Raw genomic sequence first — 27,556 nt, forward strand, 5'->3', positions numbered from 1 at the left:
TCACATCGGCAAAACTTCCAATGTTTGTTAACCTATCATGTTGACGAGGCCACGGGAAACAGGCATTTATGCCATGTTGCTGGAGGGAGTATGGATTGACATAATCCCTAGGAAGAGCAATTTGGTAATACGTCAGATTTTTTTTTTTTTTTTTTTGAGACAGAGTCTCGCTCTGTCGCCCAGGCTGGAGTGCAGTGGCCGGATCTCAGCTCACTGCAAGCTCTGCCTCCCGGGTTTACGCCATTCTCCTGCCTCAGCCTCCCAAGTAGCTGGGACTACAGGCGCCCGCCATCTCGCCTGGCTAGTTTTTTGTATTTTTTTAGTAGAGACGGGGTTTCACCCGGTTAGCCAGGATGGTCTCGATTTCCTGACCTCGTGATCCGCCCGTCTCGGCCTCCCAAAGTGCTGGGATTACAGGCTTGAGCCACTGCGCCCGGCCTACGTCAGAATTTTTAAATGCATATATCCTTTGACCTAGCAACTCCATTTGCTGTGGGCAAGTCATTATTCCTCTCTGCCCCGTTTTTATCTCACAGAGTTGTTGTGAGAGTTAAGCGAGACACACATGAAGCACTTAGTACAAAGTTCCTGGCACATAGGAAGTGCTCCCAAAATGTTGGCTAGTAGTAGAATAACAGAAGCTAACGGGAATTGAGATCTTACCGTATGCCACATTAGCACACTGTGCTTGGTGCTTTTCATGTATTATCTCATTTAATTATCCAATCTGTGAAGTAGGTGCTATTGATTATCACCAGTTAGCCTCTGAGGAGACTGAAGCACAGGCATGCAGTGCTGTGGACAGGATTTGAGCCCAGGCAGATGCCAAGCCTGGGATACACTGCCTCTCTATTAGGTGCAGTAGGGTGATGAATACCTTACGAGAGGGTGTGTAGAGGCCTGTAGCAACACAGACAAGCACAGAGCCCTGCTTACAACAGGTGGGAGCCATATTGATTTTTTGGGGAAAAGATGGCTTTCAGTAGAGGCTGTGCCACTTTCAAGATAGGTAATCTTGCGACAGGGTTGGTTGGTTGGTATTTTAATCTACTTTCAGCTCATCTCCTGAAGTGTGATACTAGTGTAGTGCAATTTCAAGGGTGGTTGTGAGGATTAAGAGAGATGAACATTCAGGTCCTAAGCATTTAGGTCCTCACAATCGATTCTTGCTGAAGTGACCTGAACAAAAGCAGATGGAGTGGGGTCGAGTAGGGGAAAAGCTTTCTAGGGAGAGGGAACACCAATTATAAGGCTACACATCCAGAAAGAGCTTGAGCAATCCAGGAAGGGCGCAGGGTGGGGGTGGCTGATGACCTTGAGGACCAGCTAAGAAACTTGGATTATTTACTAACAAAAATAAAAGAGCCACCATTTGTTGAGGGTTTCCTCTGACATTTCCATCAAAACTACGTAAATCCATCAAAACTACCCCAGCAAGGTAGATTTAATAAATCCAGTTGTATACAAAAGGGAACCACCAGAAGCCATAGGAGGGCTGCATACAGGGAGGCGACTTGATCAATTTCGTGTTTTACAAAGATCCCTCAGATCATGTGTTGGAGTGATAGGAAGTACTCTACTGACTCTACTGAACTCCATACTTTAAAAAATATATAACATTTATCATTTTCTCTTTTACTCCACAATTTATACTCACTGTAGAAAATATTAAAAATATAAGAAAGTTTGAAGAAACAAAAAATTGTCACTTGTACTTTCCAGAGACATCTCAATTGATACTTTTCTTCCAGTCTTTTTTTCTATGCAAAAAATATATAGTCATTAGAATGCCTGACAGAAGGAAGATGGAAAGAGACCACTGTGAAGCATTATTGATATTCCCTCTTCTCTTCCTCTCCATGATATTAAGGCCATACCAAGAGGAGAGGCTGATTTCCCTACACGTGTCAGGGAAAGTCCCAACTCTGCGCAGGAACCCAAGCTTGCCATTTTCGCCGGTCTCTAGGGGGCGCTGCCCCGAGACTGGGTGGGTAGGGAGAGAAGGCGGTGCGAAAACGCGTTTGAACTTGGGCCCTGCCGCGGCCCGTAACCGGCGTCTCCAACATGGCGGCTCCCCAAGATGTCCACGTCCGGATCTGTAACCAAGAGATTGTCAAATTTGACCTGGAGGTGAAGGCGCTTATTCAGGTACTGATCCCGGGACCCCTGCCGGGCTCCAGCAGCCCTAACCCAAGCTCTGCTGGTCTGTGAGCTCGGTAGTGTCACTCCCGAACTTTCCCCACTTGGTTTCCCAGGCCACTGGCTCCGCCCCATGGCCGGCTACCCGCCCTCGTCCCCGTTTGGTTGTGTCCCCGTGACTGCTGGCCTTGATCCTTTTTCCGGGTGCCGCCGGATCGCCCATCTCCAGAGCACCCAACTGTTCTCCGCCCCTGACCCAGCTACTGCTTCGAGGCTCGGCTTTGCCACTTCCACTTGCAGCCCTGGTCGTCGCCCCGCCCCTGACCACCTCATAACCTACCTGCCACCCTGCTTGGCCCAGCCCTCTGACGCTGCTTCCCCATCCTCTGGTAGCGCCCAGTAGGCAGCTAGCCCCGCCCCCTGCTGGCCAGCTCCCCTGGCATCCAAGGGCACCTGGCTCGGGAGGCACCAGGTGAAACGAATGTAACCTGGACGGTAGTTGTGATTTTATGCTTGAGGAAATCGAGTACGGCGCCAAGGCCTAGGTTAGAAGGCAGGCCGGGGTCAATGGCAAAACTGGAACCTGGACTGGGAAAGTCAACCTAGGAATAACACCTTGAAGAGTGTTACCCCGTTTGAACAGAGAGGAAATGAGGTGTTTTCGCCTTAAGCCATTTAAGGGTAGAGGTAAAATAAACGAGTTGACGTAGACAAGAATTAGGAATGTAGACACGGTTCCATGAGTTTAGCAAAAAGAAACCAAGAGTTTTAAACTTTTTTTGTTTTGTTTTGTTTTTTGTTTTTGTTTGTTTTTGAGACGGAGTCTCGCTCTGTCGCCCGGGCTGGAGCACAGTGGCACGATCTACTCACTGCAAGCTCCGCCTCCTGGTTTCATGGCATTCTCCTGCCTCAGCCTCCCGTATAGCTGGGACTACAGGCGCCCGCCACCACGCCCAGCTCATTTTTGTATTTTGTTTAGTAGAGACGGGGTTTCGCCGTGTTAGCCAGGATGGTCTTGATCTCCTGACCTCGTGATTTGCTCCCCTCAGCCTCCCAAAGTGCTGGGATTACAGGCGTGAGCCACTGCGCCTGGCCTAAACCTTGGTTTTTAAAGCAAATCATTTTCAACAAAGTCACTAAACATTAGATGTAGACTCAGAGTTTGTAACAAGGTGTGGCAAAAAGTGCAGGAAAGTAGGGCTCCCCAGATAAACCAGATGCAGAATAAACCAAATTAGATGCAGAATAAACAAATACGGTGCAAAGAAGTGTGATTAAATTAATAACCAGAGAAAAAGTGAAATTTGATGCAGATTTTAAAACTTCTTGAACTTCACTTCTCTGATGTATACATTACAAAACTTCTGGGCCAGTTATAGAAAAATAAACTTAGGTTTCATACAAATGAAATTACATTTTCACATAATCTAAATTGCTCAGGCACCCTTCTGTACTCTTTCTAACATTTGGGTTCTTGTGATTGCTGATGAGAAAGATTGATTATAGCTGGATGTATTACACCCTTACCGTGTTCCAGCAGCTTTGCTAAGTGCTTTACATACATACATAATCTATGATGTTCTCTGAGGTAAGTAGGGTTGTGATGAGGAAACTGAGACACAGAGAATTTAAATAACTTTCCAGGTAACTTTACACAGCTAATAAATTGCTACAGCCAGGATTCGAATCCACATGGTCTGTCTCCAGAGCCTGCTCTGAAAACTGGCACCAGTAATTCTGAATGTCCAGCAACAGATTCTAAATCTACCCTTAAACATGTTTATATAAACACTCTGACTTATCACTGACAGTTTGTAAAATCACACTGAAAAAGTTAATCTCATCATATGAGGCCAGATCTTTAAACATCCTGATCTTACAAGTTAGAAGGATCTAAGGTTCTGAAGTTATAGTATAACTTTCGCATGTCCATTCTTGTTGGGCATATAAGCTGTTTTAAGCTTTTTCATACTGGCCAGGTAATGTTTTGTTAAAATTTAGGCACTAGAAATTAGGTCAAAACAGTTGTGTTTCTTTCTAGGCTTTTATATTAATTCAACATTAATCTAAAGAGGAATGAGAAAAATGCCAATGATAATGTTTTTGCTTGTGTTGCAGAGGTAAACAGCAAAGATCAGGATGAATTATAGTCAGTATCAGTACATTAATATTAGTTGGTCTAAACTAACTCTCTCACTGTATGGATGGTGTCATTTCATTTCCTTGCCTTGAGAAAGGCCTTTCATCTGTTCAATGTCTCCTAGGATATCCGTGATTGTTCAGGACCCTTAAGTGCTCTTACTGAACTGAACACTAAAGTAAAAGAGAAATTTCAACAGTTGCGTCACAGAATACAGGTGGGTATTCTCAGAACTGAGATGCTGAGTATCTATCAATGAAGGGGGCTCAGTCCTGGGTATATCCTCTGCTTGAGAGCCGTCTGGGTTCTTCAAACACCGGCTGATAGGAGCAGTCAACACTTAGACAGTGAGAGTGACTCTGTACTAACCTGCTCTCCAGGTAAAAACGAGAAACTTTAGCGTGCAGAACACTGCCAGCTGTGTCAACAGCTGGAACACCATTGTTCCATGGCAGGAACACCATTATCCTTGGAATGTTTGAAACCCTGGGGCCACTTCAAATACTTTCTCTTCTCTACCATTCTTTCTACCCTATTCATTCATTCACTACCTCAATCCATCACACTCCTGGGTTTTGTTTTTGTTTTTTTTTTTAATGCTGTTACTTTGCTCAGCATCTTCCTTATTTCAGTAGTCACCAGTCACATCATGTACACATTCAATATGCCTGAATTCAACTATGGTATATGTGCTGTCTCAAAAAACACTAGAGGGTGACAAGTAGCAGTTTGGTTTGTTTGTTTTATTTATTTCACATTTTATTCTTATTACACTGGGCTGGGCAAAGGGTTGTGCACCACTGTGTAGGTCATATTATTCTGTTGCTTTCATTTTTTTTTTGAGAGGGAGTCTCGCTCTGTCGCCCAGGCTGGAGTGCAGTGGCCGGATCTCAGCTCACTGCAAGCTCTGCCTCCCAGGTTCACGCCATTCTCCTGCCTCAGCCTCCCGAGTAGCTGGGACTACAGGCACCCGCCACCTCGCCTGGCTAGTTTTTTGTATTTTTTAGTAGAGACGGGGTTTCACCGTGTTAGCCAGGATGGTCTTGATCTCATGACCTCGTGATCCGCCTGTCTCGGCCTCCCAAAGTGCTGAGATTACAGGCTTGAGCCACCGCGCCCGGCCTGCTTTCATTTTTAAAAATGAAAATGAGGCCAGTAGTTTGAGAACAGCCTGGCCAACATGGCAAAACCCTATCTCTACTAAAAATGCAAAAATTAGCTGGGCATGGTGGTGTGCACCTGTAATCCCAGCTACTTGGGAGGCTGAGGCAGGAGAATCACTTGAACCCAGGAGGCAGAGGTTGAAGTGAGCTGAGATCATGCCACTGCACTCTAGCCTGGGTGACAGAGCAAGACTGTCTCAAAAACAAACCAATTTTTTTTTTTTTTTTTAAATAGAGATGGAGTCTCACTATGTTGCTTGGGCTAGTCTTAAGCTCCTGGGCTCAGGCAATCCTCCTGCCTCAGCCTCTGAAAGTGCTGGGATTACAGGCATAAGCCCAGACTATTGTGTTGCCTTCAGACACAATTGGGATTTGGGTTCTAATTGTTTCCAAGTTCAGGATCTAGATCAGAATCAGACGACGAAGACCACTGTTTTGTGGGTCTAGGGGCTGCTGAGAAAAAGCCAGGAAACAGGTATAGAGCTGACTATGGAGGGCTCATGTTTCAAGGCTCCCATCTGGGCATCCAAGGATCCTGCATGCAGCTCATAGGTAGAGGGGCCCACAGCAGCCCCTCAAAAAGTGAACAGGAATGGCACAGGCCTAGAGCTGGAACTCAGGAGTTGGAAGGATGACTATGTCTGCACACCTAAAAAGATGTCGTCCATCTGTATCCTGGAATCCTGTGTAGGCCTTCTCCATGAGGACAGGAACAGGGTTGGCTCCTTGGCCTCTAGTTGGCCTCATGAGTAGTCCAGTAAAAGTCCTGCAAACTTGTCATTATCTGGAGACATTCCTGCCAGCTCCTCTTCATGCCCCTCTACTTGAAACACTAGGCAGTTGCTTTATATTGTTCATGATTCTTCTTCCTCAATTCTTTAAATTTGAGATAATTGCATTCTTTTAAGAAACTCTGGATCTCCTGGTCACTCCAAGTGTTGATTACTATTCTGATGGTTTTTCTGGTTTCTTGGTTTCTTCTTCCTTCTTTATTTCCTGAGGGTTTCTAGTAATTTCAGTCTGATGTCTTAGGTTCTCCATTTTTATCCCGGAGTTTCCTGAGTTTTCTCCTGGGAGTGTTCTCACCATCGCCACAGGACCTAATGTTGGGTTGGCAGAGAACTAGCACTTACTCTGTCCTAATGGGACCCAGGAGTGTCAGGAGGTACTCTGAGTGTGGAAACTTGCTTGCTCCTCTAGACTTCTGGAGGTCTCTTAGAAGTAGCAGTTTGAATAGTGGAGATGTTTCCACTGCTGTGCCTTCAGTGATGGTGAGGTGGGTGTCATGGATCTGCCCATCTGTATTAGTCTATTTTCATGCTGCTGATAAAGACATACCTGAGACTGGGAAGAAAAAGAAGTTTAATGGACTTCTCACATGGCTTGGGAGGCCTCACGATCATGGCAGAAGGCAAAGAGGAGCAAGTCACGTCTTACATGGATGGCGGCAGGCAAAGAGAGAGCTTGTGCAGGGAAACGCCTGTTTTTAAAACCATCAGATCTCATGAGACTCATTCACTATCATGAGAATAGTGCAGGAAAGACCCACCTCTGATTCAGTCACCTCCCACCAGTTTCCTCCCATGACATGTGGGAATTGTAAGAGTTACAATTCAAGATGAGATTTGGGTGGGGACACAGCCAAACCATATCACCATCCCTGGATAGATCTTGTGGCACCTGGTCTTGTGGTATTGGGGTTTTGTATTGGGTCTTTCTTGCATTGCTATAAAGAAATACCTGAGGCTGGTAATTTATTTTAAAAAATGAGTTAAGCTGACTTATGGTTCTTTGGGCTGTAGGGGAAGCATAGCAGCATCTGCTTCTGGGGAAGCTTCAAGAAGCTTCTGGTCATGGCAGAAGGCAAAGAGGGAGCAGGCATGTCACATGACAAAAGCAGGAGCAAGAGAGAGAGAGATTGAGTGAGAGCTCACTTATCACTAAGGGGATGGCTTATGCCATTGATGAGGGATCCATCCCCATGATCCAGACACCTCCCACCAGGCCCTACCTCCAACATTGGGGGTTACCATTCAGCATGAGATTTGGGCAGGGACAAATATTCAGACTATATCAGGTCTAAAGACTTGTGCTTCTTTGGCCAGCACAGTGGCTCACTCCTGTAATCCCAGCACTTTGGGAGACCAAGACAAGTGGATCACTTGAGGCCAGGAGTTCAAGACCAACCTAGTCAACATGATGAACCTCCGTCTCTGCTGAAAATACAAAAATTAGCTGGGCATGGTGACCCGTGCCTGTAGTCCCAGCTGTTTAGGTGGCTGAGGCATGAGAATTGCTTGAACCTGGGAGTTGGAGGTTGCACTGAGCCGAGATTGTGCCACTGCACTCCAGCCTGGGTGACAGAGCAAGACCCTGTCTCAAAAAAAAAAAAAAAAAAAAAATTGTGCTTTTCATATAACATGGCCCCTAAAGCCCACCAGCAACTCTGTTTTTGCTTAACAGAGGTAGACAGTCTGTTCTAAAGCAGGTAGAAAAGCTGGCCAAGTGGACCTCTGAGAAACAGTATGTCTGTGTCCTGTGTATTGCCTACCTAAGAGATTTTCAAGAGCAATTTTGAAAATGTGCAATTTTTGCTATTGGAGTTAATTATAGAATTTCAGCAGCATCACCATACCTAGCTGACCTCTTCCTGCCTCCATCTTCAGTACTGATATAATCATCTTAATTTTTTATTTTTGGTGTTCCTTTTACATGTTTTATATATGTGTCTGTATCTGTAAATATCAACATTCAGTGAAAAGTCTCAGTTATGCCCCAGTTTTGTTTTCTGTTCCCCTCTTCCAAACAGGTAGTCACTTTTGTTACTTATATATCACTCCAGAGTTTCTCTACTCAAATATTTAAAAAGATAAATTTCTTTTTTTTAATTTCTTTTCTTTTCTTTTTTTTTTTTTTTTTGGAGATGGAGTCTCACTCTGTCGCCCAGGCTAGAGTGCAGTGGTGCGATCTCGGGTCACTGCAAGCTCCGCCTCCCAGATTCATGCCATTCTCCTGCCTCAGCCTCCTGAGTAACTGGGATTACAGGTGCATGCTACCACGCCTGGCTAATTTTTCAGATTTTTAGTAGAGATGGGGTTTCACTGTGTTAGCCAAGCTGGTCTCGATCTCCTGACCTTGTGATCCACCTGCCTCAGCCTCCCAAAGTTCTGGGATTACAGGTGTGAGCCACCGCGCCTGGCCATTAAGTATAATTTTATTATACGCACATTGGAAATCTTTCCATTTCAGTAATTAGAGACTGTCCTCATTTTTCTTTTTCTTTTTCTTTTTTTTTTTTTGAGACAGGGTCTTGGGCTGTCACCCAGTCCAGAGTGCAGTGGTACAATCTCAGCTCACCACAGCCTTGACTTCCCAGGCTCAAGCGATTTTCCTCCTGCCTCAGTCCCCCAAATAGCTGGGACTGCAGCTGCGCGCCACCCCCCCCCCACCCCCCTCAGCTAATTTGTGTATTTTTTATAGAGATAGGGTTTTGCCATGTTGCTCAGGCTGGACTTGGACTCCTGGACTTGAGCAGTTGCCCACCGTGGCCTCCCAAAGTGCTGGGATTACAGGCGTGAGTCACCGTTCCTGGCCTCTCATTCTTTTCTAAATAGCTGTCATTTTTTTTTTTTTTTAGTCAGTTCTCTATCAAAGGGCATTCATTTGAACTGCTTCCACTTTTTTTTTAAGCTAACTTATTCCTTGACAGACTTTTCTTCAACTCAGCATGACTTCAACTCTCCAACTATACCTGTTACCTTCAGTATGAGTATTTTTATGTTCTTTTTAAATATCTGGGTGCTCACCCAGTGTTTATTTCCTTCACTAATTAAAATGACCTCACGAATATGTTTACATTTACATATTTATGATGGCACCTAGTAGGGACCTAATAAGCACATGGCCAGTAAATGAATAACCCCATCCCAGTTTTAATCTGCATTTCTTAAGTATTTACATACTCTTTTTATACCTGGAAATAAATACAAGATTCCTGTTTGTTTGCTATTTTTAGCTTTTATTTGAATGTCTTTTTTGTGTGTTTCAAACAAGATTGTGTGATACCAGAAAACTGGCCTCATATCCTCAAAATTGTGTGTTTGGCGCATGGTAAGTCTTGGGCATTGACTGTGTATAAGTATCTGTGTGTTTGTCTTTGTACGTATAGCTCTCAAACTGGAATTTGAGAACTACTCGACCCCGCCATTCCTTTCTCCCGAACTATCACTGGTTCTCTTTGACAGAACTTCCAGGCAATCTTTCATGAGTAAATTGTACATTTCTCCCCCTTTTTAATCTCTCCCTTTTTCCTATGCATTCATTCTTCCATTCAGTGACTCAGTGCCCAGTATGTGCTGGGCACAAGGAATATATGTAGTGAATAATGCGAGATAAAGCTCTGCTTATTCATAAAATTTACATTCTTTTTTTTTTTTTTTTTTTTTTTTTTTTTTTTTTTTTTTTTTTTTTTTTTTTGAGATGGAGTCTCGTTCTGTTGCCCAGGCTGGAGTGCAGTGGCATGATCTCGGCTCACTGCAATCTCCGCCTCCTGGGTTCACGCCATTCTTCTGCCTTAGCCTCCCGAGTAGCTGGGACTATAGGCGCCCGCCACCACGCCTGGCTAATTTCTTTTTGTATTTTTAGTGGAGACGGGGTTTCACTGTGTTAGCCAGGATGGTCTCAATCTCCTGACCTCCTGATCCACCCGCCTCGGCCTCCCAAAGTGCTGGGTTTATAGGCATGAGCCACCACACCTGGCCTGTATAATTTACATTCTAATAGGAAATACAGATTTTAAACAAATAATTATGAAAATAATTGATGACATTTGCAAAACTTTTCCAAGTCACAGTTGATTATTTCTTTTACTCTCTACCTCAGCAATATTTGGGGGCATAAATTGAAAGTCATCTCTGAGCTGTGGAAATGGTGGATACACAAACTTGTTCCAAACCAGCATGTGCAAATTGATACATAAATAAGTAAATTAGTATAATTGAGCAAATACATTGATATTTCAGATCACTCGCATGATTGAAGCTAGAACCTGTTTTAATTTGTAAACCAAAAAATGTGAATGGTGTAATGCTATCTTTAATTATAGTCCCTCTGATGGTTCTCTTATCTGAAGTTCTTGGGGTTTAATACTTCTGGGTATGTCTGCTGACCCTCTCTTATGGTAGGTTATTTCCTTGGTGCTTGGTTATTTTGGACTGTGAGCACTCATCTTCAGCAGACCTTATCTGAGGGACTTTGTGCAGCTGAGTCGAGGCCAAGTCTCTACAGAGGCTTTTGCATTAGCTTCCCGCCAGGTCTCCTGGGATGATCACAAGACTGAGAACACTTTTTTTTTTTTTTTTTTGAGATGGAGTCTCTATCTGTTGCCCAGGCTGGAGTGCAGTGGCGCAGTCTCAGCTCACTGCAAGCTCCGCCTCCGGGATTCACGCCATTCTCCTGCCTCAGCCTCCCGAGTAGCTGGGACTACAGGTGCCCACCACCACGCCCGGCTAATTTTTTGTTTTTTTTAGTTGAGATGGGGTTCCACCGTGTGAGCCGGGATGGTCTCAATCTCCTGACCTCATGATCTGCCCACCTTAGCCTCCCAAATTGCTGGGATTACAGGCGTGAGCCACCATGCCCAACCGAGAACACTTTTTTTGTTAATTTCTCTTCATGGAGTTTCACGAACCACTCAGGGAAGATAAATTGAACCCTAGATCAGTGGGAGGAGCAGCTCCCTGGTTGGTTATAAATTCTCAGGGGAGATATTTTTTAACCCCTCTATTTGGAACTCATACCAAAAAAAGGCAGGCATCCATGTTTTCACTCTGTGCTGGTAGATGCACATTTTTCTAGACTATTTTCCTGTGTCTATAACCTTTCGTGGGTTTTGGATTTGTGGTGATCTCAGTTCATCTTCCCATCCTCAGCCTCAGATGGCCCAAGGCTTCATTTTTCTGTCCCTACATGAGCTCTCAAACCTTCAAGTGCTCAAACTGCCTATTACTCGTCTTTAATGAAATAGGCACAGAAATTGTGAGTATCTGGAAATGAACAGCAGTTTGATATTTTAATGATATCTAAGTGTGGGATCAGTGTGCTTGTATTTCGTCATTGTTTTTCTTTTCGTTTCGGGCCTGCCCTTGGTGACAGGAGCACCAGCTCTGACGCCAGGGTAGCCGTGCATACTCCCAGGCTGACTGTTCCAGCTGTTGTTCCCTTCTCACTTTTGGGCCATAGGGGTTTTCCTTACTTTCTTGGAGACTTAGCTATGGATTTAAAAGGATGTGTGTTATATGTTACCTAGCATTCTGAGGTGTTCTGTTTTAAAAGGGTGCTTCAAGTGCTATTGTATGCCCTTGGCAGAAATAGAAATGCTCTTCTGTTTTCATGTTGACTTTTGAAATCATTTTAACATGGAGTTATTTTTCCTCAAAGGACCTGGAGCAGTTGGCTAAAGAGCAAGACAAAGAGTCAGAGAAACAACTTCTACTCCAGGAAGTGGAGAATCACAAAAAGCAGATGCTCAGGTAGGCAGGGCCTGCCCCCGCCAGCAGCCTCTGCTGGCTCACTTGTTCCCTGTGAGCCTTGCACGTGTATTTGCCTGACTTACTGGTGTTTTTTTTTTTTTTTTTTTTTTTTTTGAGGGACAGTGTCGCGCTCCATGACCCAGGCTGGAGTGTAGTGGTCTGATCTTGGCTCACTCTGCCCTCTGCCTCCCGAGTTCAAGCAAGTCTTCTGCCTCAGCCTCCTGAGTAGCTGGGATTACAGGCACCCGCCATCACCCCTGGCTAATTTTTGTATTTTTAGTAGAGACAGAGTTTCGCTATGTTGGCCAGGCTGGTCTCTAACACTGGCTTCATGTGATTCACCCACCTCAGCCTCCCGAAGTGCTGGGATTACAGGTGTGAGCCACCGTACCTGGCCAATTGCGTCAGTTGCACACGGGTGGAATGTTCTCTCCTAATCAGTAATTCTCAAGTGGGGGCGAGTGGGGAAGGGATAAATAGGGCCTATCTGAGCAGGTGGAGCTGTGCATAGTTTACAAAAGCATATTTAACATTATACTGTATTGTGTATTTTTAACCAAAAAATATGATTGCTTTTGTAATACAGGGTCATTTTTTTATCTAAGGATAATTGGTACCAGAAAAAATCTACAGAAAGAAAACTTGCTTAAGGTGGACCACAATTTAGAAGGTTTTGAGTGGGATGCTATCTAAAAAAAAAAAAAAAGAAAAAAGCAACAAAAACCGTAAATTAAACAAAATTGAGATCAAAAGATAAAACCAACATTGAGGTTGTAATTGCAGGTGTGTGCTAATCCTTGATTATATAATTATGGCTATATGCCATTTCTTGTTATTGAATTGGGAGAGGTTTAACTTTTCCGATGAAATTGTCAGACAACATGAAACAGTATCTTTCCCTTCACATTTGACTTTTGTAGCAATCATAAAGAGGGTTTTTCCAAATATCTTTGAGGTATTCAAATCATTCTCTCTCTTTTTTAAAAATTTATTTTTGGCCGGGTGTGGTGGCTCATGCCTGGAATCCCAGCACTTTGGGAGGCAGAGGTGGGCAGATCACGAGGTCAGGAGTTCAAGACCAGCTTGACCAACATGGTGAAACCCTGTCTCTATTAAAAATACAAAAATTAGCTAGGCGTGGTGGTGGGCACCTGTAATCCCAGCTACTCAGGAGGCTGAGGCAGGAGAATCGCTTGAACCCGGGAGGCAGAGGTTGCAGTGAGCTGAGATCGCCGCACTCCAGCCTGGGTGACAGAGTGAGACACCATCTTAAAAAAAAAAAATTTTATTTTTAAAAAATTAAATTTTAGAAATGAGGTCCCGCTGTGTTGCGCAGTCTGGAGTACAGTCATAGCTGACTGCAGCCTCGAACTCCTAGGCTCAAGCGATCCTCTCACCTCAGCTTCCCAAGTAGTTGGGACTACAGGCACACTCCACTGTGCCTGGCTAGATCATTCTCTTTTGAAACCCCTGCTAAGTCGTCATTCATATGGGTTTTCTCTTTGTCTCTTGTTCACTGGTCTGCCTCTGCCAGATCTGTATTTGTGGCTTTGTGTCTGATTTGAGCAATTTACCAGCATCATCTTCCCTGAAAGCAGCTGTGTATGTAACAGTCAGCTGTCAGGAGGACACCGATTGGCAAAAACACAGGCACGGGGAGGCCAGTTAAGCAGAGGGAGGGCTGTATGAGTGGTGGGCAGTGATCCAGGGCTTGGCTGTTTCGCGATTACTTTATGTTATGATGGCTTTTGCTTTCCTGAGCCACCAAGCCTACTCAGATTATAAACACTGAGTACAGAGAAGCCCTTGTATAAAGTATAGTAAGTTATGCCAGACACGCTCAGCTTAGCATGGGTTTTAAAGCTGGGAATGGCCATCCACAATGTGGCATTACAGGCCAGAACAGAGAAAGCTGTCAATGTATACTTTGGGGCTGGGTACAGTAGCTTACACCTATAATCTCAGCACTTTGGGGGCCGAGGCAGGAGGACTGCTTGAGCCCAGGAGTTTAAGACCATCTTGGGCAACAAAGCAAGACCCCATCTATTAAAAAAAAAATTAGCTGGGGGCATGGTGATGTGTGCCTATAGTCTCAACTACTTGGGAGGCCAAGGCAGGAGGGCAATGGGCTTGGGAGGTCAAGGCTACAGTGAGCCGTGATCATTCTGCTGCACTCTAGCCCTAGGAGACAGAACGAGACCCTGTCTCTTTTCTTTTTTTTTTTGAGACAGAGTCTTGCTCTGTCGCCCAGGTCGGAGTGCAGTGGTACAGTCTCAGCTCACTGCAAGCTCCGCCTCCTGGGTTCACGCCATTCTCCTGCCTCAGCCTCCTGAGTAGCTGGGACTACAGGGGCCCGCCACCACGCCCAGCTATTTTTTTTGTATTTTTAGTAGAGACGGGGTTTCACCGTGTTAGCCAGCATGGTCTTGATCTCCTGACCTCGTGATCCGCCCGCCTCGGCCTCACAAAGTGCTGGGATTACAGGTGTGAGCCACCGTGCCTGGCTGACCCTGTCTCAAAAAAAAAAAAAAAAAAAAAAAAAACAAGGGAAAAAAAAAACTTTGGCAGTTGAAACAGTAGTTGTGCTTGCTTGGGTCATCATGCTTGTCACACTATACAGTGAGTATCTGTTTGCTCGTCTTTTTCCCAAATGAATGTGCGGTGGTAGAGGAGAGGTACAGACCCCTCATTCATCTCTGGATCCCAGGGCCCTGCAGAACCCCCTTGCAAACTGTTTCAGATGTAATGGATTCTTTAACGTGGCAGGTGTGAAATGGCGGAGGAGGTGCTCATTAAGACCTTCAGCATAGAGGTGCTATTAGAAAACCACCCTGTCAGTTCATGTACTCTGTGTTTTGAGTTTTGAGTATTTCCAGAGATTATCACGATTGGTTTGAGCTGGCTACATAAGAGTTCTGAAGTATGAGTTTGATTCTTAGACTCAATTAGCTTTTTCATAGTCTATCAACAACTGTCACTTTTTTTTTTTTTTTTTTGAGATGGAGTCTCACTGTCATTGCCCAGATTGGAGTGCAGTGGCGCGATCTTGGCTCACTGCAACCTCTGCCTCTCAGGTTCAAGTGGTTCTCCTCCCTCAGCCTCCCGAGTAACTGGAATTACAGGCACTTGCCATCATGTCCAGCTAATTTTTGTATTTTTAGTAGAGACAGGGTTTTACCATGTTGGCCAGGCTGGTCTTGAACTCCTGACCTCAAGTGAGCCACCTGCCTTGGCCTCTCAAAGTGGGATTACAGGCGTCAGCCACCGCGCCCAGTCAACTGTCATATTTCTAACTCCAGGAAGCTGTTCACCAACTTTCCGTTATCACCCACAAGTTAGCACAAGTGACGGATGTAGATCAGCTATGTCAGTCAGGGCTCTGCTAATCCATCATGTTTCTGTCGTTCATGACTGGTCTGTAGTACGGAAAGAACAACAAACCTTGAAGAAATATTTTGAAAGATTGGCTTCTTGTGTGTGTGTTTTTTTTTCTTCTTGAGACAAGGTCTTACTCTGTCACCCAGGCTAGAGTATAGTGGTACCATCATGGCTCACTGCAACCTCCACTTCCCAGGCTCAGGTGATCTTCCCTCCTCTGCCTCCTGGGTAACTGGGACTACAGCCATGCACCACCACCATGCCTGGCTAATTTTTTGTATTTTTAGTAGAGATGGGGTTTCTCCATGTTGCCCAGGCTGGTCTCGAACTCCTGGGCTCAAGCAGTCCACCCACCTTGGCCTCCCAAAGTGCTATGATTGCAGGTGTGAACCACTGTGCCTGGCCACCATTTTTCATTTCCTACAAACTATATTAACTCAGCAGCTGAAGGGCCAGAAATGGTTGTTCAAGATACTGGAGATGAGTAAGTCATGGTTCTCAAAGGATGGCACCAACTAATGCACAGGCCATAGCAGTACAGCCTTAGAGGCAACAGGACAGAAGAAGAGCCTCTGTGCCCAGATGGGAAGTTTGGATGTCTCCCTGAGTCCAGCCATTGTGGAGCTGGGCACAGAGGAGTGCCATGTTCACAGCCCCTTGGGCTGACAGTGGTAGAGGGACAGCTACAGAGCCTCCCCGTGATGGCCTTCAGGGTCTGGTCACGGGGTATCAGGACCTGAGCAAGAACAGTTGCTGGGGGACCAGGGGAGGAAGTGGCAGGAGTTGGGATGGGCTCTGAAGGCCGTGCCTGGTGGCCTTCCCCCATGGTGGCCTTCCCCCTGGTGGCCTTTGTTGATGGGAAGTGCTGTGAATTGAACTGACTTATGGCCTGGTGGAGTGGACACACTCACACATGAACCTTCCAATTCCAGCAATCAGACCTCATGGAGGAAAGCTAATCTCACCTGCAAAATTGCAATCGACAATCTAGAGAAAGCAGAACTTCTTAAGGGAGGAGATCTCTTAAGGCAAAGGTACCTATTCTTTTATTTTTCTGGGCTCTGATAAAAATGGATAACAATTGGCAAGGTGTACAACCCACTGTAGGAAACCCCCTCTTGTTTTCAGCTTGGTGTTTAATTTGTGTAAGTAAGTTTTTTTAAGTTTGAAAGAAATGCATACTTATTTGTAGTAAATTGGTAAAGTATGAATTACAAAATTAAAATATCAATTTTTTTTTTCCTGAGACGGAGTCTCGCTCTTATAGCCCAGGCTGAAGTGCAGTGGCGCCATCTTGGCTCACTGCAACCTCTGCCTCCCAGGTTCAAGCGATTCTCCTGCCTCAGCCTCCCGAGTAGCTGGGATTACAGTTGCGCGCGACTGCACCCAGCTAATTTTTTGTATTTTTAGTAGAGATGGGGTTTCACCATGTTGGCCCGCTGGTCTTGAACTCCTGACCTCAGGTGATCCACCCACCTCAGCCACCCAAAGTGCTAGGATTACAGGCGTGAGCCACCGTGCCCAGCTGAAAATATCGAATCTTATTACTCATAAACATTTTGGTATATTCCCTCCCTCATTTTTACTTCTACATTTCTTACAAAGTCAAAATTGTACCATACATAAAAATTCATATTCTGCTGTTTCAGCACAAGAGTTGCTCATTTAAAAAAAAACAAAAACTTTTTAAGCCTAATTCTGACAGTACATAGTATGTAGATTGTATGTTAATACAATCGCCTGTGTGTGTTTGCATTTCTAATGTTTCAGGAGGGTAAGTAATACACCAGGGTACGTCTTAGAACATAAGGCTTTACTTGCATTTTGGATGTCTCCTTTGGAGGGATTTCCAGGGATGAGATGATTGAGTCAAAGGATTAAACATTACCAAGGCTCCTAAATTGGCAAATTGCTTTACAGAAGGCAGCACTGGTTTATGTTCCTACTAGCAGTCCACAGGGGCGTGGGTCTCAGCATACCCTTTCCAGCATTGAATGTGATCATTTAAAATATATATACTAATTGGATAGGTAAAACATGAGATCTCATTTGGATATGGGGCCTTCTTGCAGGGAGGCTTTTGTTGACATTCCTCCCCTTTCTCTTCCTCTGAACTTTTAGGAAAACCACCAAAGAGAGCCTGGCCCAGACATCCAGTACCATCACTGAGAGCCTCATGGGGATCAGCAGGATGATGGCCCAGCAGGTCCAGCAGAGTGAGGAGGCCATGCAGTCTCTAGGTAAAGCCGGGCCTGGAGCAGGAAGCTTCTCCCAGAGACACTGCTCTAGGGCCCTTGTCCCAGCACCTCCACTCTGGGCTCCTCCACCACAACCCACACGAAGTTCACTGACTTGGGTGGCTTCTCCCTCATGAGATGACTTGACACCGTGGTCTTATCCAGAGTGAGATGTGCTGCTCGTATTTCTCTCTCTCTCTTTTTCTTTTTTCTTTTTTGAGATAGAGTTTCTCTCTTGTTGCCCAGGCTGGAGTTCAAGCAATTCTCCTGCCTCAGCCTCCCGAGTAGCTGGGATTACAGGCATGTGCCACCACGCCTGGCTAATTCTGTATTTTTAGTAGAGACAGGGTTTCTCCATGTTGGTCAGGCTGGTCTCGAACTCCCGACCTCAGGTGATCTGCCCGCCTCAGACTCCCAAAGTGCTGGGATTACAGGCATGAGATACTGCGCCCGGCCCATATTCTGTTTACTAGAAGACCCCACACCCCCATCAATGTTTCCTCAGGGGGAGCATTTGCAGGGGCCCATGTGAAAAGCAGAGGTCCCCAGCCCCTCTCCTAGAGAGGGTGTTGGCAGGGCTGGGTAAGGGGCCTGGGAGCCTGATTTTCAGTGAGGGCTCTGGGGACCCATATGGCCTGGCAAGTTTGGGAATCGTTGCTTCAAGAGATGTTTGGTGAATCGGCTGCTGATAGGACTGCTAGGACCTCAGTTTACAATGATGCTCCCCAGTGTTATTTTTCCTATGAGTTCCTTTTAAAAGATGTGAATCACAGGCTACAGGAGAGACTGCTTGAGGCTATCTGGTTTCCTCCAATAGTTTTCCCAGAGTGTCTCCTCTGTGACGCAGAAGAACATCAGCCCTCCCCAGGGTCCTTCAGTATAAGACAACAGAAAAAGGGTGTTTACTCCTTGAAACACTTTTGGGAAATTGCACACATGGACAAAAGTAGAAAGCATGGCATCCTGAATCCCCTGAGCCCATTACCCCAGCCAGTGTCCTTTCAGTTCTACCCTCAGCCCATCCCCCATCTGGATTATTTTGAAGGAAATCCCAGACATCGTCCATAAATATCTCAGTACAGCTGTCTAAAAGATAAGGGACTCTTTGGGGAAAAAGCAGAAACAACCCCGTAACTACAATACCGTGATCACCCCTAGAAATTATAATTTTGAACCACTTTTTTTTTCAGTGTGCCAAAGAGGCAGAAGCAAAAGGATAGTAAGCAGGTGACCCCAAGGTCACTCCTTGGGTTTGCAACTTACCTGAACATTTGGGCTCGGAACCAGCCAGGGGCTTCCTCTCAGTGTGTGCTTGGAGAGAGAGGGAGCAAGGAGACAACTTGGCCTCTGAGTCCAGGGCTTTTTTTTTTTTTTTTTTTTTGAGACGGAGCCTCGCTCTGTCACCCAGGCTGGAGTGTAGTGGCGCCATCTCGGCTCGCTGCAAGCTCTGCCTCCCGGGTTCACGCCATTCTCCTGCCTCAGCCTCCCGAGTAGCTGGGACCACAGGCGCCGCCACCACTCCCGGCTAATTTTTCGTATTTTTAGTAGCGACGGGATTTCACTGTGTTAGCCAGGACGGTCTCCATCTCCTGACCTCGTGATCCGCCTGCCTGGGCCTCCCAAAGTGCTGGGATTACAGGCATGAGTCACTGCGCCCAGCCGAGTCCAGGGCTTTTATGCTGTGGTGTGGCGACAGGACACCCCCTGCTAAGAGTCGGAAGGAGACACAAATGCTGGTGGCTTCTGGGGTGTTGAGAGGGTCCCAGTGTTCTCGGGGCCCATTTCATAGAAGCAATAGCTATTGAAGAAAAGAGAAGAATACAGTTCTTAACCCCTTCCTTATGCCTCACAATTCAGCTTGATTTAAAAGCCTACTAGGACCATAATTTTGAAACAAAAAGCTCATTAGGAATATGGTGTCTGGAATTTGCTGTACAATTGCAGGAGTTGGGAGTTAATGGGAGAGGGGGACAGGATTTCAGAGGTTGGTGGTCCTTAGTTATGGGTGGTGGACACATGACATTTCATGATATCATGCTGTCTACTTTGTGATGGTTCGAAATTCTCCATAATAATAAAGTTTAAAAAGAAAGGCCTATTAAGTTTTTACATAGCAAGATCTCAGGGTTTTGAAATTGCAGCAGGCAGGCGTGGAGAAAGTGGGCAGAGAAGGATTCCTGTTCTGTGTTTGTTTTTCTCCTTTTATCTGTCATTTTCAAAACGCTGCTATGTTTTCTCTGATAATTTATCTTATTTACTTATTAGCTTTTAATTTTGTGAAAAGGTAACACATACAACATAGAGAAGGATAAAAACTCTAGCCCAGGACTGCCAGCAGAAATGTAACAGGAGCCACATATGGAACTTTAAATTTTCTAGTAGGCACATTTTAAAAAGTAAAAAGAAACATAAGAAATTAATTTTAATAAGATAGTTTATTTAATCCATTATGTAAAATATTGTAATTTCAACATACAACTAATATTAAAAATTATTGAGATATTTTACATTCCTTTTTCTCTTTTTTTTTTTTTTTTTGAGATGGAGTCTCGCTCTGTCGCCCAGGCTGGAGGTCAGTGGCGCAATCTCGGCTCACTGCAAGCTCCGCCTCCCGGGTTCACGCCATTCTCTTGCTTCAGCCTCCCGAGTGGCTGGGACTACAGGCGCCCGCCACCACGCCTGGCTAATTTTTTTGTATTTTTAGTAGAGACGGGGTTTCACCATGTTAGCCAGGATGGTCTCGATCTCCTGACCTCGTGATCTGCCCGCCTCAGTCTCCCAAAGTGCTGGAATCACAGGCATGAGCCACTGCACCCGGCCCTTTTTCTCATATTAAGTCTTTGAAACATTGTGTGGATTTTGGCCAGGCACAGTGGCTCACACCTGTAATCACAGCACTTTGGGAGGCCGAGGCGGGTGGATCACCTGAGGTCAGGAGTTTGAGACCAGCCTGGCCAACATGGTGAAACCCCATCTCTACTAAAAATACAGAAAGATAATTAGCTGGGCGTGTGGTGCATGCCTGTAATCCCAGCTACTCGGGAGGCTGAGGCAGGAGAATCATTTGAACCCGGGAGGTGGAGGTTGTGATGAACCAAGATCATGCCACTACACTCCAGCCTGGATGACAGAGTGAGACTGCATCTCAAAAACAAACAAACAAACAAACAAAAAAACGTTTTGTGGATTTGACACTCACTGACATCTCCATTTGGATTAGCCATGTTTTTATATGCACAGCAGCCTTGCATGTCTAGGGGCTGCCATATTGGCCAGCACAGCTCTGGGCAGTACAAAAGGGACACAGAAAAGATCACTCTCTGTTCTGACCTCCAGCTGACCCCTACCTGCCAGCCCTCTGGTCCACTTCCCAGAGGCAACCACTGTTACCAGTGTCTTTTTAAAAAAATATCTTGTAATCCCCCAAGCTTTTGTAACTTAAGCAAATGAAATACTATTTTATCTCCCTGTTTCTTACCTAAATGGAAACATTTCACAGGTGTTCCTTTACACTTTCCCTTTTCACTCAACTATTCTATTCAGTGGCTGTTCTGATGATGCCTCACTCTGTTTTGTGAGAGAACCTCGCCAGGTACACTTTCTACCCTCAGCATCAGGCCCAGATACCCATACTCAGAAATACATCTGACTCTGGGCACAGTGATCCCTTAAGGGATATTGGCCTCTTCTTAGGTGTCACCTTCTTAAAGCTACAGCCAGTGTCCCTGGACTGAGGGACTGGCATGTGTGAGGGCTTAAGGCAGAGCCTGGCACACCCTTGCCCTTTTGAGATCCTGCAAAGAGCCAGTCTGGCCAGCAGATGTCCTAGAGGCCACACCTCGCAGGTGGAAGGTTCTGGTGTCTTCGGCTGCTGCCCCAACACAGACCTCACAGTGCCCGCCCAAGATCCTTGGGTTGGTTTTGTGGCTGGTGGTTCCTCTGAACAGCGTCTATCTGCTTTAGAGAGCTGAGGAGGTGGCTGGGTGAGCAAGCCTCTTTGCCCTTCTCCCTGGTGACATTCATGTTCAAGGACTCCCAAACAAACCACCTCACTCTCTGGAGCTGATGGGACCTGGGGAGGAGCCTTTGCTTGTCCACTCCTTGGCTGGTCTCCACATGCTTTGATTCCAGCTCAGAGGAACTCACTCGAGAATGCTGGTTTTTATCAGCGTCCCAGACAGCAGAGTGAGGTCTTTGGATCTTGAGCTGCAGTCTCTCTGAGTTCGGCCTCCTTCCTCTCTTGTTTCAGTCACTTCTTCACGAACGATCCTGGATGCAAATGAAGAATTTAAGTCCATGTCAGGGACCATCCAGCTGGGCCGGAAGCTTATCACAAAATACAATCGCCGGGAGCTGACGGACAAGCTTCTCATCTTCCTTGCGCTGGCTCTGTTTCTTGCTACGGTCCTCTATATCGTGAAAAAGCGGCTCTTTCCGTTTTTGTGAGATCCCAAAGGTGCCAGTTCTGGCCCTTTCAGCTCCTGTTTCAGGATCCTGGTTCCTGAGCTCTAGGCTGCCAAGCTGAGCCACACACCCCTCCATTTGTGCCAGTTGCCTGCAGGTTGGATGGAACATAGTGCCCCACTTTTCTGCAAGTGGCTGGCTTGTAAAGGATGAACAGAGCCATGGGAGGCAGGCCTGTCATTGGGATGCTGCCCTGGGGACATAGGAACTGCCTCCTTCCCCCATCGTGCACTATGGGAGGCCGCGGCCACTGTGTGAGGCACTTAAAGTCCAGCCTCCAGGACCCAATGCCTCTCTGTCTCCCTCTCCCACGGGGCCCTTAAATGCCAGATCTGGTGGAGTGAAGAGAGAAGAGGTAGGAAGAAAGGTGATGAAAACTCCTGGTCATTCCTTGAATAAACTTGATTTTATTTAATAGAATAAAATGTATTAGATTTTGTAAGATAGCCCTCTGGGAATGTGTGTTCCTCTTTCCTTATTTCTTTTTCTTTTTTTTTTTTTGAGATGGAGACTTACTCTGTCGCCCAGGCAGGAGTGCAATGGTGCAATCCTGGCTCACTGCAGCCTCTGCCTCCGGAGTTCAAAAGATTCTCTTGCCTCAGCCCCCACAAGTAGCCGGGATTACAGGCATGCACCACCACACCCTGCTAATTTTTGTATTTTTATAGTAGAGATAGGGTTTCTCCATGTTGGCCAGGCTGATCTCAAACACCTGACCTCAGGTAATCCACCCGTCTTGGCCTCGCAAAGTGCTGGGATTATAGATGTGAGCCACCAAGCCCGGCCCTCTTTTCTTGATGTCTGGATTTCTAGGACATGAACTTAGATTATTTATTCATTCATTCAACAAAGAATTATCATTATTATTTTCTTTCTGTCCCCACCCAACAAGGAACTATTAAATAGCTGCCACACGCAGGGTGTTACAGACACTGCTGAACATTACAAATACATTGGTAAACCAGACGTGGTTCCTCCCTCAAGGAGGAACAGAAGGAGGCACAGACATAAAATCTTCCAGACTATCAGGAAGGAGGGTCCAACAGCCCCTGTTCAACCAGGTGTGGTGACTGATACCTCTAATCCCAGCATTTTGGGAGGCTGAGGCAGGATGATCACTTGAGCCTAGGAGTTCAAGACCAGCTGGGCAACATAGCAAGACCCTGTCTGTATTAAAAAAAAAAAAAAAAAAAAAAAAAAAACAGAACAGAAAACAGCCCTTGTTGGAAGTGGCTCATACCAACATCTGAAAAGGTTGAGAGATGCCTTTCTCTACCACAGCAGCCTGGCCAGGCCTGGGGGTGTGCAGTGATTCGGGCTGGCACATGCCTTTCTCTCTGATGTCCAGAGCTAAGTATAACCAAGGAGGGAGAAGCTGGTGAGAAGCTGAGACTGTGTGAGCCTGAGTTCTGTCCAGACCAGAGGGAGAGGGCCCAGGCTAGGCCAGCCCTAGAGGTGCTGTGTCTTTTGTGTTACAGGCCTGGCTGACCTCAAGCTTGAAATCCCAGCCTCCCCCACCATTTATAGCCCCAGAGGACTTGGGAGGGGCAGTGTGGAGGCTGAAGGGAAAGTGGAAAGAACATGGACTTTGACCCTTGGCTCAAAGACTTGGTTTTGAGATTTGGCTCCACTGCTAATGGACCGCAGGACCATTGGCAAGTTACCTTATGTTGCTAAACCTCAGTCTTCCCATCTGTAAAATGGAGGAGATCGTCCATATGGGTCCTCGTAGAGTCAACTTGAGAATCCAAAGAGAATATAAAGCAGCAAGTGTAGCTAGCTGTCTTCAGACCAGGCCTGCCATGGCGTTTCCAAATGCTGCCACCCCCAGGGCCCTGGGCACTGAGATTTCCTGCAGCTGACAGCAGAGGTGCTTCAGGAAAAGCTGGGCCAGGCACCAGCATTCTGTTAGAGGTGTTTGAGCAGAGGATGTCAAGAGTTACGGCCTCAGTTATAAAGTGGCAGATCATCATGGCACCAAGTTATAAAAACCTAGCTGCACATCTCAGACTAGCTTCATGAGTGGATTCCAAATACACACATGTACACACGCAAGCACAGATATTTTGTAGGCTGTATATCATCCTTAAACAATTCCTGGCCCCAAAAGACATTCGCTGCAGATTGTGCACACATGTGTCTTATTTATAGTCAAATTAAAGCTGAGAATAAAGCACAGATGGGAAATTCCCACTCAGATTCCAGCTGTAAGTGCAGCAGATGGATGTTATCAAGTTAGGATTTTCTTGTCTTAACATTTTTCCTTACTGCTTCCCACTAATTGTCAACATCCTCCTCACAATATGGAATTGCGTGGGCTCTGTATGCCCTAAAAATGCTCCCTTTGACACTGTATTCCTCTTTTACTTGCCTCCTTCTGAAAATAGAGTCAAATGTGACCCATTTTGAAATGTCATTGATAACAACATCTTGCAGCCTCCATCAGCCACCAGGGTGAATCCTTCCCCAAGGCAGAGCGCGGCCCTCTCCATGCTCAACCATGAGAGGGCAGTGTCCACATTTGCTCTACTGTCTTGCAGTGAGTGTGGTAATCTTCATCGGTCCATTTGAAATGTTCTTATGGATATAGATGCACTGCATGTATACGTATATATGTACTGCATATGTATATGCAGTATATATATATAGGTATCAGTTTTTTTGTTTGTTTGTTTGAGACGGAGTCTCGGTCTGTCACCCAGGCTTGAGTTCTGTGGCACTATCTCAGCTCGCTGCAACCTCCGCCTCCTGGGTTCAAGCAATTCTCTGCCTCAGCTTCCCGAGTAGCTGGGATTACAGGCACCATGCCTGGCTAATTTTTTTTTTTTTTTTTTTGTATTTTTAGTAGAGACTGGGTTTTACCATTTTGGCCAGGCTGGTCTTGAACTCCTGACCTCGTGATCCGCCTGCCTTGGCCTCCCAAAGTGCTGGGATTACAGGCGTGAGCCACCACGCCTGACGAGATTTTTTAAAACATAACTTACCTGTATTTTATTTTTGGAATATGTTTCCTAAGTGGCCTTAATTTTCACTGTTAAACAGTAATGCAAGCTCAGATGCTACATTTTTTTTTTTTTTGAGTCAGGGTCTCGCTCTTTTGCCCGGCTGGAGTGCAGTGGTGTGATAACGGCTCACTGCAACCTCTGTCTTCCAGGCTCAAGAGAGCCTCCCACCTCAGCCTCCTGAGTAGCTGGGACTACAGGTGTGCACCACCACGCCTGGCTAAATTTTGTTTATTTTTTGTAGAGATGAAGTCTCACTTTGTTGCCCAGGCTGGTTTCAAACTCCTGGGCTCAAGCAATCCTTCTGCCTCAGCCTCCTAAAGTACTGGGATTACAGGCATGAGCCACTATGCCCAGCTCAGCTGTGACGTTTTGATGAGTTGACAGTCAAGGAGTTAAAGGTATGGAGCAGCCATCAAGAGATCTTTCAGTCAAAAAGTATTTACTGAGCACCTACTGTGTACCAGGCACTTGTGTTAGAGCTACACTGTGAACAAAACAAAGATTGTCTGTTGTCATGGAGCTTCTGGTGTGTGGGGGATGGTGGGCAGATGATAACAATCCCGGAAATAAGCCGTTCGGGAAGAGTGGAGCTGATTCATGGCGATCTGCATGGAGAGGTGGGGGCAGGTTTGCAGTGTTAAGCAGAGTGGTCAAGGTTGGTCTCACTGAGGTAGGGTTTGAGCAAAGACTTGAGGCAGGGGAGGTGAGTCCTGGGGACAGTTGAGAGGAGAGGGTTCCTCACAGAGGGAGCAGCTAGAGCAAAGGCTGGGCAGAGGCACACTGGCACATCCGAGAACGTCAAGCAAGGCCGCGTGGCAAGAGCTGAGTGTAGGGGCCCAGTGACCTCAGGATGACCTCCAACCTGGAGGCCATCTCCTGCCCCTACCCACCCTTTTCTTACCTCTCACAGTTGTTGGCCCTGTTGGGCATTGGTTCCTCCAGAAAGCTCCCCAGCTATGTGGTGCCACACTCTCTTGGCTTCCCTCTTACCTTTCTGGCAACTCCCCCCCTATTCAGGTTTAAATGCCTCAGATCTTGTTCTCTTTGTATCAAGGGCAAGGTCATCCATGTCCCTACACATTGACCATATCTACAGGATACTCAGCCATAATTCAAAAGTCGAATGTGCAGTGCAGCCGTCCCAGGCGAGCTCCAGACCCTGATCAGCCCCACTGCCCCATGGCTGCTGCTCCTCATCCGCCCCACGGCCTGGGCCTTCCCGGGCTTCCCTGGCCTGCTTCCTAGTTCTCCCTTCTTGGGTCCCTTTTCCCTTCGTCCAGCTCATCTCCTTGAAACCTCTTTCTCACCAAACTAGGAGATGAGCATTCGCTTTATTTGGACAGATTCGCGTCAACCTTGTTCTGAAAAGAAGGCATCAATACATTGTGTTAGTGTATGTAGGTGGCTGAAAAAAGATAGTGAGGCGAGTTCTGTGCTCTTCCTTGGCTAATGGTGGTCTTCCCTGGGGCCCTGCTGGAGGGCTTCCCCTAGCTGTGTTTCTTCCCTAAGCAAGAGCAGAATAAAAATAGCTGTGGGCTAATCTAAGAGATAGCAGACAGGAGTCTCAGCCCTGTTGTCAGGAATGAAAGGCTCAGCCTGGGGGTGAGGGGAGGGATGGATGTTATCACCCCAGTGTCCCTTCAGTCCCCAACAGCAGGCCCAGGCCGCTACACACCAGAAGCCTCAGGGCTCATAGTGTTGGTCAACTTGCATCTTTAATGGGCCATAGTGCCTCAGTCAAAAGTGTGACCTTTGGTGGCAGAGACCTGGATTCTGGTTGTACTCTTCCTGGCCATATGCCTTCAGCCATGGATCGCCTCCTCCGCAATAGTTCTGACCTCTTAGTGGTGCTGGGATGATCAAAGGGCAAGACGCGTGCCAGGAGCTCCCGCAGTGCCCTTCACACAGTGACCCTGGCGGCTGCCGCATTCTCTCCCAAACAAAGCGGTCTCATACCCCTTTCTGTCTGGGGCTTGACTTTAGGAAAACAGTGCTTAGGCAAAGAAGAAGAGGATGCTGGGGTAGGCAAGAAATCAGGACCCAGGGACGGTGCAGAGTTTCCCAAATGGCAAAGGACTGAGAGGGGTAGAGCAGGCCCGGGCAAACTGGCCATCTTTCCCGATCCATGGAAAAAAAAGATGGGTAGAATTAGCTTAATGTGCAATGTTCTCTTTTTTCTTGTTCTTAAATTTTTGCTCTTCCCCTACCTCCCCTGCAATCTTGTTTGCTGGCAGAGTACCCCTAGATAAAATGAATCCATAGAATACCAAATGAATATGGTGGAAGAAGGAGAAAATGGTGAATCCGTTTTAATCCGATACCCTGACTGGTACGAAGAACAAGAGTGCTCCTGGCAGAAATTTCATAATTTTTAAGAAAGCCATTCTTGGTTTGCAAGAGATAGCTTTTCCGTGGCATTCTGCACTGCCACCTGAACAGGCTTCAGAAGCAACGGGTTAGAGGACCAAGAGGGTGTGAGCTGTCAGACTCTGCAAACTCC

The 27,556-nt window shown here is 46.2% G+C and overlaps 1 protein-coding gene across 2 annotated transcripts; it reads left to right on the top strand.

Annotated features, from left to right (window-relative positions):
- Positions 1–1,940: 1,940 nt before the first annotated feature.
- On the top strand, positions 1,941–22,497 carry BNIP1 (BCL2 interacting protein 1). Of its 2 annotated transcripts, XM_010373333.2 has the most exons (6): positions 1,950–2,148; positions 4,404–4,496; positions 11,881–11,972; positions 16,283–16,384; positions 17,472–17,590; positions 21,837–22,497. In XM_010373333.2, exons 1-6 carry the CDS (start codon positions 2,065–2,067, stop codon positions 22,031–22,033), a joined length of 687 nt encoding a protein of 228 aa, XP_010371635.1. In that variant the 5' UTR covers positions 1,950–2,064; the 3' UTR covers positions 22,034–22,497. The 2 variants fall into 2 exon arrangements, with proteins under 2 accessions (XP_010371636.1, XP_010371635.1); XM_010373334.2 differs by lacking the exon at positions 16,283–16,384 and having other exon boundaries at positions 1,941–2,148; positions 21,837–22,489.
- The last annotated feature ends 5,059 nt before the right edge of the window (positions 22,498–27,556 follow it).

The sequence above is a fragment of the Rhinopithecus roxellana genome, chromosome 3, assembly GCF_007565055.1.
Source record: "Rhinopithecus roxellana isolate Shanxi Qingling chromosome 3, ASM756505v1, whole genome shotgun sequence".
NCBI classification, from domain to species: domain Eukaryota; kingdom Metazoa; phylum Chordata; class Mammalia; order Primates; family Cercopithecidae; genus Rhinopithecus; species Rhinopithecus roxellana.

Bases quoted from the DNA above. Each gene is read 5' to 3' on its own strand.
- BNIP1 (XM_010373333.2), top strand. From the start codon at position 2,065: ATGGCGGCTCCCCAAGATGTCCACGTCCGGATCTGTAACCAAGAGATT. The intron at 4,497-11,880 runs GTGGGTATTCTC...TTTTCCTCAAAG, and splicing joins AGTTGCGTCACAGAATACAG to GACCTGGAGCAGTTGGCTAA. The intron at 17,591-21,836 runs GTAAAGCCGGGC...CTCTTGTTTCAG, and splicing joins GGAGGCCATGCAGTCTCTAG to TCACTTCTTCACGAACGATC.